Raw genomic sequence first — 11,321 nt, 5'->3', positions numbered from 1 at the left:
CCTTGGCGATTAAAGTGCCCACCACGAGTCTAAATTCCTTGAGGGGTCTTATTTCCAAAATAGAGTCACTTGAGAGGGGTTTCCACTGTTTAGGCATATCAGGGGCTCTCCAAACCCGACATGGCGCCTGCTAACGATTCCAGCCAATTTTACGTTCAAAAAGTCAAACAATGCTCCTTCCCTTCCAAGCCCTGCCATGAGGCCAAATAGTAGTTTTCCACCACAAATGGGGTATCGGCGTACACAGGAGAAAATGCACTTTACAATTTTGTTGTGCAATTTCTACTGTCACCCTTGTGAAAATGCTAAATTTGGGGCTAAACATTTTTGTGGGAAAAAGTGACTTTTTATTTTCACGGCTTTAAGTTATAAACTTCTGTGAAGCACCTGTAGGCTAAGTGCTCACAACACATCTAGATATAATCCTTGAAAGTTCTAGTTTCCAAAATGGTGTCACTTGTTGGGCGTTTTCCACTGTTTAAGCATGTCAGGGGCTCTCCAAATGCGACATGGCAGCCACTCTCGATTCTAGCCATTTGTGTGTTCAAAAAGTCAAACGGTGCTTCTTCCCTTCTAAGCTCTGCCATTCATCCAAACTGTAGTTTTCCCCCACATATTGGGTATTTGTGTACTCAGGAGACATTGCACAATAAATTTTGGGGTCCATTGTCTCCTTTTACCCTTGGGGCTAAAGTAAAATTTTTGTGGATAAAAACAAAACTTCTGTGAAGAACCTGAATAATAATAATAATCTTTATTTTTATATAGCGCTAACATATTACGCAGCGCTTTACAGTTTGCACACTTTATCATCGCTGTCCCCGATGGAGCTCACAATCTAAATTCTTTATCAGTATGTCTTTGGAGTGTGGGAGGAAACCGAAGTACCCGGAGGAAACCCACGCAAACACGGGGAGAACATACCTGAACGGTTTAATAAACTTATTGAATGTGATTTTGTGGGGGTGCAGTTTTTAGAATGTGTCATTTTTGGGTATTTTCTGTCTTATAGGTTCCTTTAAAGTCACTTGAAATGTGATCAGGTCCCTAAAAAAAAAATAGTTTCGTAAATTGTGATGAAAAAAAAAGAAGTTACTGATCCACATTTAACCCTTCCAACATCCTAACAAAAAAATATGTTTAAAAAATGCAGATGTTAAGTACACATGTGGTAAATATTATTTATTAACTATTTTGTGTGATATAACTCTAGTTTAAGGGTATAAGAATTAAACGTTTGAAAACCGCATCAATTTCAAAATTTTCACCTAATTTCTGATATTTTCACAAATAAACGCAAGTCATATCAAACAAATTTTGCCATTATTATGATGTGCGATAGGTAACGAAAAAATGATCAGTAGGTTCCGGTGAAGCGTTCCCAAGATATTACCTCAAACTGACAAGGCCAGAATTGTAAAATTTGACCCAGTCATGAAGGTGTTAACCGAACACATTGAAAACTTCAGATATTTTGAAGCGGCTGATACAAACTCATCTGAAATAAAGAGTCTTTATTCAATTGTAGAACTGACATTTTTGGTGATCAAATTTATTAGTTACTTACACTTATTTGACATACTGTTCACACATCAGACTGCAATTCTTGACATTATACATTCATTAAAAGTTCCCCTGAATTTTAAAATCTGGACTAAGACACTGTAACATTTCCTCGAGTTTGACTAATTCCCACCGGAGGGAAATAATTTCTGGATCATGATAATAAGAGATGTAAAGTTCTAGAACAATCAGGTAGAACGAGGGGCATGTACTATAAACGTGTGGGGTAAAGGCAAGTGTGAACACAGACTACAAGAGTTTTAACGTTGCAGTTCTAGTTGAACATTTTGTAAAAAAAAAAAAAAAAAAAAAATTCCTTTCGTTTCTAAAATATTTCCTTTAGATTTCATTTTAATAAGCCAAACAAATACTAAGCATTGAACATGCTCCGTTACAAAAATCTATTGCAGATATATCTACAACTGAACTGTATGACATCGTGTTACGCCCTCTCACACCTCTAATTAAATGTCTTTATATATTAATTTAAATATTCACTTTATACGTAGAAGAGCCTCGGACTGGAGAGCATAAATAACGGAGAAATTAAACAGTTTGCATAGATCCCAAACTGCGACATCTGAAATGAGCAACGTCTTTCAAGAGCGTGTGTGAGACTCATTCCAAAAAAAAAAAAAAAAACACAGGGGGGGAGAAACTACGGAGAAAGAAAAGGAGAAAGCAAAAACATACTAGTCAATGAGTTTGATGTATTCCAGAAAGCTACTGGTGAAACAATACACCGAAACCACCTAGCTACAAAGTGTGCACAGCGTACTCATGTTTCATATTTCACCAGTAGTTTTCACTTATTATGCTCCATTTTGGAAAAAAAAATTATGGGAGAAAAAAAAAAAAGGACGAGACCACGGAAAGACAGATATAAGGAAGAATAAGAACGGAAATCATCAAACCTAATTAACAGCTAAAAGAGACCAATGAAACCAAAGCCATTCACTGCAATGGCAAATTCAATCTGTTTAATAAAAAAATATGCATATATGACCTGCTGGGCATTTTAGAGTGAATTCATTATTTACCCTAAGAGAATGTAGGGTATATCAGTGCCTCAGATATTTAGTGAGGTCGTCCTCACAGCCAATAAATGTCAGATAAAGGTTTATTTGAAGTCCAGCATTACATGACACTATAATAATCCCGTCGTTATCAAAGCCACAGCTTATTACTATCCAGTAGATCTGTTACAGAACAAAAAACTGCAGTTTATTCGCCTGGCATGAACCTAGAAGAAAGAAAAGTGGGGCAGGTTTTGCAGGATGATGTGATGGCCTGGCCGCCAGCGTGACATTCATCGGCTTGTAAACTAGTCATGTACAGTGCACCGGCTATACATTTTTTTGCTCATGTCAGGTACAGTACACTTAAGTAGTTTATGCTCAGAGTGTTTATATAGCTATATCCATACAGGTATATAAACACGGATGGAAATGACAATTCTGCATGCGGTTTGGTCAGCTCCGGCTTCATTCGTCATTGGCAGCACTTGTCCCTCTCACTTGACCTTGGTTGCGTAGCTGCATGGTAAAGAAGAAAAAAAAAATTAATAAAAACATGATCGAGTGTGGCCATTAGGGAATAATCTTCATTACACGTTGGATATCCCCCTGAATAAGTAACATTTTATATAGAAAGCATTGATCGGTGCTTAGAAAAGAAGCCTTGTCACCCCAAAGCGAGCCACCGCTACCACGACATCATTCTTTAACAGGAATCTGTCAACAGGATTTCGCCACCAAATCTGCAGCAAAAGGTAAAGACAGAGACCCCGATTCCAGTGACGTGACACTTACTGAGCTGCTTGTTTTACGTCTGACACTCCTACTGATAAAACCGTGATGTTATCACTAAAGGACTAGTAAATCTGCTGCTATGTTGTCCTCCATATTCATGAGCTCTGTATGATGTCTTCCACATCAGTAATTGGCAGCTTTCTGCCTATGCACAGTGTACACAGAAAGCTGCCAGTGTTGTGGGTGAGGTTATACAGAGCTCCGCACTCAGAACTGGTGGATCTGCAGCAGATGAGTTTAATCAAAACTGCAGCATGAAGCCCAGTAAGTGGTCTTTGCTGGAATCAGGGTCTCTGCCCTTGCATCATACTGCACTGAGATCGGGTAGGGAAAAAAATCCTACCGAGATATTCTAATTAACTCCCATAAGGCAACAGATAAGTCAGCTATAGACATAGAAGACACAGAAGAAAGTACATAGAAATGTGCAGCCAATCGAGGGAGACCCGACCAAGCGTTTGAGCATGTGATGCAGCATAGGACCATCACCTTAGTATTTGCCTACTTACACACCTCAATACTGCCCCTGTACCTAGACCTGGCTTGTTTAGGTGTCCGCCGCAGATGTACCTCGCACAGGACCCTTCTTACGCATCTAAAGTAAAATCATTGAAAAATAAAATGAACACAGATGGAAGGGCAAAAGACAGTCCTCCATGTAGGAGGCGCCCACCCAGAAAACACTTGTATGGCCAAAGTTAACGAACGCCATAGTGATGATGCCGGGGAGTCGGTATAGAAGAACTCCTGCTGGTTAATAGAGGGAATCCATAGGAATATTAAACATGCTGCCATTAGAAATGCCCCCGATTGTCATCTTGGATCAGAGCCTCAGTGTTATCAGTGTCACTCACTGATGGAGAAAAACAAACTACTTCTTCTATTCATCCAATGTGAATCATGGACGGCACACGTATGTCTCTTGTCTGCGGGTTTCATGGACACAGTCTAGTATGGGCAGTCTGTGACTGATCACTAATGGATATGTCTCCATGGTATCTTGCGGGGAAAAAAACGCTCATGTGAACAGAACCATAAATAATGGGAATAAACAAAAATCATAAGTGGAGGGGATAGAGGAGGTGCCCGAGTAGGGTTCCAATCAGTACCAGTAATGAAGCTCCACACACAAGGGATACGTTGGAAAACAAGGTGAATATATTTACCGTCCGTGGGTCAACAGCTGGTGGATAACGTTTCTGTCCACATGGACCTTCAGCAGATAAAAGCTGTGTTGGAAGATGAGTAGTGAATACTCATAGGGGATGACAGACTGACGGTGGACAGAGGCATGTCTGCGCTGGGCATGGTGGCTTTCAGCACAACACAGCATCCATCTGCTGAAGGCCCAGACAAACGTTGTCCACCAGCTGTTGATCCCCGGACTGTTTTACAATGTGTCCTTTCGAGTGCCGAGCTTCATTACTACTGTAGATAAGGACTAGGTCATCTATCGGAAAGACCCTGAGAACACATGAAGACGTGTGATTGTGCCAAGGCGACCTTCCCCAGATGACTATTTCTGCACATATTAAAGGGACTCTGTCACCTGAATTTGGCGGGACCGGTTTTGGGTCATATGGGTGGAGTTTTCGGGTGTTTGATTCACCCTTTCCTTACCCGCTGGCTGCATGCTGGCTGCAATATTGGATTGAAGTTCATGCTCTGTCCTCCATAGTACACGCCTGCGCAAAGCAATCTTGCCTTGTGCAGGCGTGTACTATGGAGGACAGAGAATGAACTTCAATCCAATATTGCAGCCAGCATGCAGCCAGCGGGTAAGGAAAGGGAGAATCAAACACCCGAAAACTCCGCCCATATGACCCAAAACCAGTCCCGCCAAATTCAGGTGACAGGTTCCCTTTAAATAAATTATGTTACTTGCGGTTTGTCATTGCATTTCTGAGTGCAGGTTTTTACTTGGTTTTTGTGCTTTCTCGGCTGCGGTTTGTGTCTCCTTTTGATATATCAGGTCTTACATAAAGCCTCTTTGTTTTTGATGCATCCTGGTATTTGGATTTGATAAAACCTGATTGGTAAAGTCATGTGCTGATTACATGTGTTTTTAGTGTATATATGTCTTCCCTACAGATTTTTCTAATCTCCTTCACTTTGCTGGAACTGGGATACGTTGTTTTTTGTGTGGCAAGAATATTTAGCGTCAAAAATTTACCAAAAACTCATCGTGGGAACTTTAAGGGGTTGGGCACTGCCTAGTAGAATGACACTTATACTCCCCTCCGATGCCAGTCAGTACTGGTTTTCCCGCGGCACGTGAGCTCGCGGTCCCTGCAGCCAATCAGTGGCCATTTTACTCTCCCCTCTTTTGGGCAAATCAAGACATCTGGAGAAAGCGAGAGTTGCTACTGCTGCGTGCTCACATCCTACGGATGTCAATTATGTTACGCATGCCCCGAGAGCCAGTGCCGACACCTCTGGAGCACGGCAGGGGAGTATATTATTATTTTACTGGGGGGGAAACATAGGGCTGCAGAATAGGATGATCGAGTCATGAACAGCTCCTTTAAGCTCAGGCATTTTATCCACATATATAGGCAGCAGTTACACAACCGTCAGTACTGTCATTAATGCGGTCATTCCGTCCCCATACAGCAGGATACTGTGGGCTTGAGGCCACACACGGTCCCCCCAGTTTACACAGAGGTGCTGCCGATAGCAATGATGGTTTTATTACTCAGAGAACAAGAGTCTTGCTCATTCCTCGGGTGACCATTGTCATCGTCAGCCACCGCACCGTGTAAACAGGAAACGTGCTGCCAATACTGATCTATCCACATCATTGTGTATTCACGCTTGTGACAGATACAATGAGCCAAAATCAGCACATCTAAAAGCCACCATATCTTTTCACCAAATATTATTTGGTTTCCTTTGTGCCCAAAAACTCGGCCAAAAATATGGTGATTTATTTTCCCGAACACAGTGTTGCATGTTAAGCCACGCCACTTCTCGCTAAACCAGGTTTCTTTCCGCTGAAGAACTGAAGGGTTCCTTTGGAGCATTCTCCCATGTCTCGGAGAACAGGACTTCAGTTACAGGTTTGCTGCCCCTGAACGGAAACGATTGTTCTCACCCTCAGACAGCAAAAAATATATTGAAAATGTGAAGGGATTAGATTTAGACAAAAAAAAACAAACAAAAAAAAAAACTGTTCTTTAGTTTTACAAATAAGAAAGTATTTCGGTTTTGTCTACTTTTTATTACAAGACACAGAACCATGGATGAAAGGAGGTCTTTCAGAGCTTTTTCTTTACTTTTTGCAAAAAAAAAACAAACAAAAAAAACATTTTTTTTGCAATAGGGTTTCATTAAAAATATTGGACCCTTTGGCTTCTACAGCCTCTATGTATCACCGCACACAGCACACTGCAGAATGAGCTATCAGTTAAATCTGTAAGTGAACAGTTCTTCCTAACCAGTGTTTCTTCTGAACAAATTTCTAAGCTGATGTATGACCAAACCAAATGTTTACTAATAATGTTTAGAAGAGAGAAAAGTTGCAAACTCAGAACAAACTCACTGACTGATTTCACAGATAACCCTGCTGTGTACAGTGATACACAGAGGCTGTAGAAGACAAACCAACACAACATTCTTAATGAAACTATAAAAAGTGAAGGGAAAGTCCAAATAAAAATATCTAGTAAGAAGTTACAATGACACGGAATAGAATAATAATGCCAGGCCATTGAAGAGGTTGTTCTATTAAAAAAAGGTATTGCCTATCCACAGTTGCTGATCAGTGGGAATAGCTCCTCCTGCATTGATAGGCTGCTTCAGAATTTTTTTTTTATTTGAAACTGGGAATTTTTTTTTTTTTGTAGTTACAAAATGGTTGGATGCCCCGACCATCAGTCTAGTCATGCTTTATGGGGCTGCTGGAAAAAGCAGGGCTCAGTGCTCGGCAGCCCCAAAATGTATTAATTAAAATCAGACATGCATACTGCAGCACCATCCTACCGGGGATAAAAGTCCTGCCGATCAGTGTGGGTCTCGGCAGTCGGACGCTCACTGATAAACAAGTTATCACCTATCCCACTTACAAAATGTTAATAACTATAAAATTGTTTTCTTTTTGTTTTTAAACCCAAATACCAGATGAATAGAAATCCTCACCGCTTCTAACTCTTTCTGTGTTTCATCCTCCATTCGCCGTATATCTTCCATCGTTAAGTCAATCCATTTGTCAATCCAGCAGAACAACTGACGATGAAAGTTTGTGAATATTCGCTTTTCTTGCTTAAAACAAAATGTGGAAAAAAAATTATCCAAGTTTATTGAATGTGAAATTCACTCATTTTGCTATCAGTTTGACGCTCTGACTCCCCTTGGTCGGCCTAATGCCCTGTTTACACTTTCCTGCAGGGTGGTCAGGGATTCCACCCAAGAGCCTCTAAAATGGGATTCAGACAAACTATCGATGAGGCCACAAACTGAATGAATTAAGGGTCTGTCTGTCCAGATGGACACGTAGCCTCAAAAGTGAAGCATCTGACGAGACACTTAAAAAGTCACTCTCAATACTTAGAAAGTCTTCACCTATCCAAGGGTTCCATGGTCGGACCCCCACTGATCAAAACAAAAACTGACTCAATAGTCCTATCGGAAAGAATACTGGCCATGAACAAAGGCAACTCTGTTCATTGTATACAGGGCTGCCAGAGAGGGCAATGGCTATATCTGGGACTCCCGCTGAGAATGAATGAAGTAGTGGCGTGCATGTGTGGCCACAGCTCTATTCACATGGAACATTTCATAGCCTCATTTTCAAGAAGGGCAAGCGCCCCAATAGTTAGACCCCCTCCACAATGCAGGTTATTACCAATTCTGTGGTTAGGTGAAAACCTTCAGTTTTTGGAATAACCCATTGAGGTCCCATACATTTAATAGAAAGATTGTCTGAACCCATTGATTAGAGAATGTGTATTGGGGCCTACTGACTCCCTTTGTTAGAGGACATTAGAGGGAAGGGGGGCCAGGCACATTGAATATCACAACTCAAAGCCTTAGCTCTCCCGATAGATAAGCTGCTGCCAGACACGTCTGTTTTCTCTGGTCTTCGGATACTGCTGACATGTCCTAAGGACAGTTCATCAATATCAGATTGGTGGGGGGCCACCATCCAGCGCCCCACCGATCAGCTCCTATTCTGAGCCATCATCAGCTGATCTCGAGTTCCATTCAATATTTACATCCGGCTGTCACCAGGGTCAATAAGAAGGGGTCTGAAGGGGTTCTGGGTGTCGGACCCCCACAGAAGTGAATTCATGACTTTATTTTATTAGACATCTTTCTGGCGAGTCTTACCTTCTGAATAAAATGTTCTACTTTATTTTGAAGTCCCCACCATCTAAACTTAATTGTAACTAATTTGTAAGCACACATTCGTGGACAGTCCTCTTTGTTTGCCAGTTCTTTCTGAAAAAGTTGGGGATGAAAATATATTAGATTTTTTTTTCTTAGCGTCATCCTTTCAGATCACAGCTATACAAAAGGAATTAGGATGAACTACTCGTCAGCTGCCAGGCAGAAGTATATTATGTGACTGAAGGGTTTGTACAGAAGTTATATGGAAACTATGGAAAAATTATGCTATTGCAGTTAAGGAGATTAAAAGCAAATTATGGATAATTACAATATACAGTTATATGAAAAACTTTGGGCACCCCTATTTATCTTAAGCTTAATGTTTTATAAAAATTGTTGTTTTTTTTTGCAACAGCCATTTCAGTTTCATATATCTAATAACTGTTGGACACAGTAATGTTTCTGCCTTGAAATGAGGTTTATTGTGCTAACAGAAAATGTGCAATCTGGATTCAAACAAAATTTGACAGGTGCATAAGTATGGGCAACCCACCAGAAAAGTGACATTAATATTTAGTAGATCCTCCCTTTGCAAAAATAACAGCCTCTAGTCGCTTCCTGTAGCTTTTAATGAGTTCCTGGATAGTGGATAAAGGTATTTTTGACCATTCCTCTTTACAAAACAATTCTAGTTCAGTTAAGTTTGATGGTCGCCGAGCATGGACAGCCCTCTTCAAATGATCCCACAGATGTTCAATGATATTCAGGTCTGGGGACTGGGATGGCCATTCCAGAACAGTGTAATTGTTCCTCTGTATGAATGCCTGAGTAGATTTGGAGCGGTGTTTTGGATCATTGTCTTGCTGAAAGATCCATCCCCTGCGTAACTTCAACTTTGTCACTGATTCATGAACATTATTCTCAAGAATCTACTGATACTGAGAGGAATCCATGCATCCCTCAACTTTAACAAGATTCCCGGTGCCGGCATTGGCCACACAGCCCCAAAGCATGATGGAACCTCCACTAAATTTTACTGTGGGTAGCAAGTGTTTTTCTTGGAATGCTGTGTTTTTTAGCCGCCATGCACAACGCCTTTTTGTATGACCAAACAACTCAATCTTGGTTTCATCAGTCCACAGGACCTTCTTCCAAAAAGAAATTGGCTTTTCCAAATGTGCTTTTGCATACCTCAGCCAACTCTGTGTGTGGCGTGCTTGCAGAAACTGCTTCTTTCGCATCACTCTCCCATACAGCTTCTCCTTGTGCAAAGTGCGTTGTATAGTTGACCGATGCACAGTGACACCATCTGCAGCAAGTTGATGCTGCAGCTCTCTGGAGGTGGTCTGAGGATTGTCCTCGACTGATCTCATCATTCTTCTTCTCTGCCTTTCTGATGTTTTTCTTGGCCTGCCACTTCTGGCCTTAACAAGAACTGTACCTGTGTTCTTCCATTTCCTTACTATGTTCCTCACAGTGGAAATTGACAGGTTAAATCTCTGAGACAGCTTTTTGTATCCTTCCCCTGAACAACTATGTTGAATAATCTTTGTTTTCAGATTAGACAGTTGTTTTGAGGAGCCCATGATGCCACTCTTCAGAGGAGATTCAAACAGGAGGACAACTTGCAAGTGGCCACTTTAAGTAGCTTTTCTCATGATTGCATACACCTGGCTATGAAGTTCAAAGCTCAATGAGGTTAGAAAACAAAAAAAAGTGCTTTAGTAAGTCAGTAAAAAGTAGGTAGGAGTATTTAAAATAAGAAAATGATAAGGGTGCCCATACTTATGCACCTGTCAAATTTTGTATGAATGCAGATTGCACATTTTCTGTTAGTACAATAAACCTCATTTCAAGGCAGAAACATTACTGTGTCCAACAGTTATTAGATATATGAAACAGAAATAGCTTTTGCAAAAAAAAACTATTTTTTATAAAACATTAAGCTTAAGGTTAATAGGGGTGCCCAAACTTTTTCATATAACTGTATAAGGCACGTCACAGGCTAGTGCTATGCCCTCTGGTGGAAGAAGAATGTAATGCAAAGTGCTAATAATGTAATCCTCATGTATAACACCAACCTTACAAAGCAGATCAATACACACACAGATGGGCACACGCTATACATCCACTATATACATACAGATGGGCACACAATATACATCCACTATACACTTATAGATGGGCACACGCTATACGTCCATTATACACATACAGATGGGCACACGTTTTACATCCACTATATACATACAGATGGGCACACGTTATACATCCTCTATATACATACAGATGGGCACACGCTATACATCCACTATACACATACAGATGGGCACACTGTACATCCACTATATACTTACAGATGGGCACACTATACATCCAGTATACAGATACAGATGGGCACACTCTATACATCCAGTATATACCGTACATACAGATGGGCACACTCTGTACATCCAGTATATACATACAGATGGGCACACTCTGTACATCCAGTATACACAGATACAGATGGGCACTCTGTACATCCAGTATACACATAGAGATACACTCTCCTCCAGTACCCTGGCCAAGCAGCAGTTTGACAGTCCGTAACTCGAGGGCCAAATTATCATGTGATTG

At 40.8% G+C, this 11,321-nt stretch overlaps 1 protein-coding gene across 1 annotated transcript in view; it reads right to left on the bottom strand.

Moving 5' to 3' along the window:
- Window positions 1-1,531: 1,531 nt before the first annotated feature.
- The window catches only part of PITPNB (phosphatidylinositol transfer protein beta), a 43,067-nt gene continuing 33,277 nt past the window's right edge, over window positions 1,532-11,321 (bottom strand). Inside the window, exons 9-11 of the mRNA XM_069758694.1 lie at window positions 8,703-8,813; window positions 7,512-7,634; window positions 1,532-3,098 (exon numbers count right to left, since the gene is read on the bottom strand). Coding sequence (XP_069614795.1) covers window positions 3,048-3,098; window positions 7,512-7,634; window positions 8,703-8,813 — 285 coding nt within the window. The 3' untranslated portion in view covers window positions 1,532-3,047. The remainder of the gene's footprint in view (window positions 3,099-7,511; window positions 7,635-8,702; window positions 8,814-11,321) is intronic.

This window comes from Ranitomeya imitator, chromosome 1 (genome assembly GCF_032444005.1).
Source record: "Ranitomeya imitator isolate aRanImi1 chromosome 1, aRanImi1.pri, whole genome shotgun sequence".
NCBI classification, from domain to species: Eukaryota; Metazoa; Chordata; class Amphibia; order Anura; family Dendrobatidae; genus Ranitomeya; species Ranitomeya imitator.
This window is presented reverse-complemented; position numbering and strand designations above follow the sequence as displayed.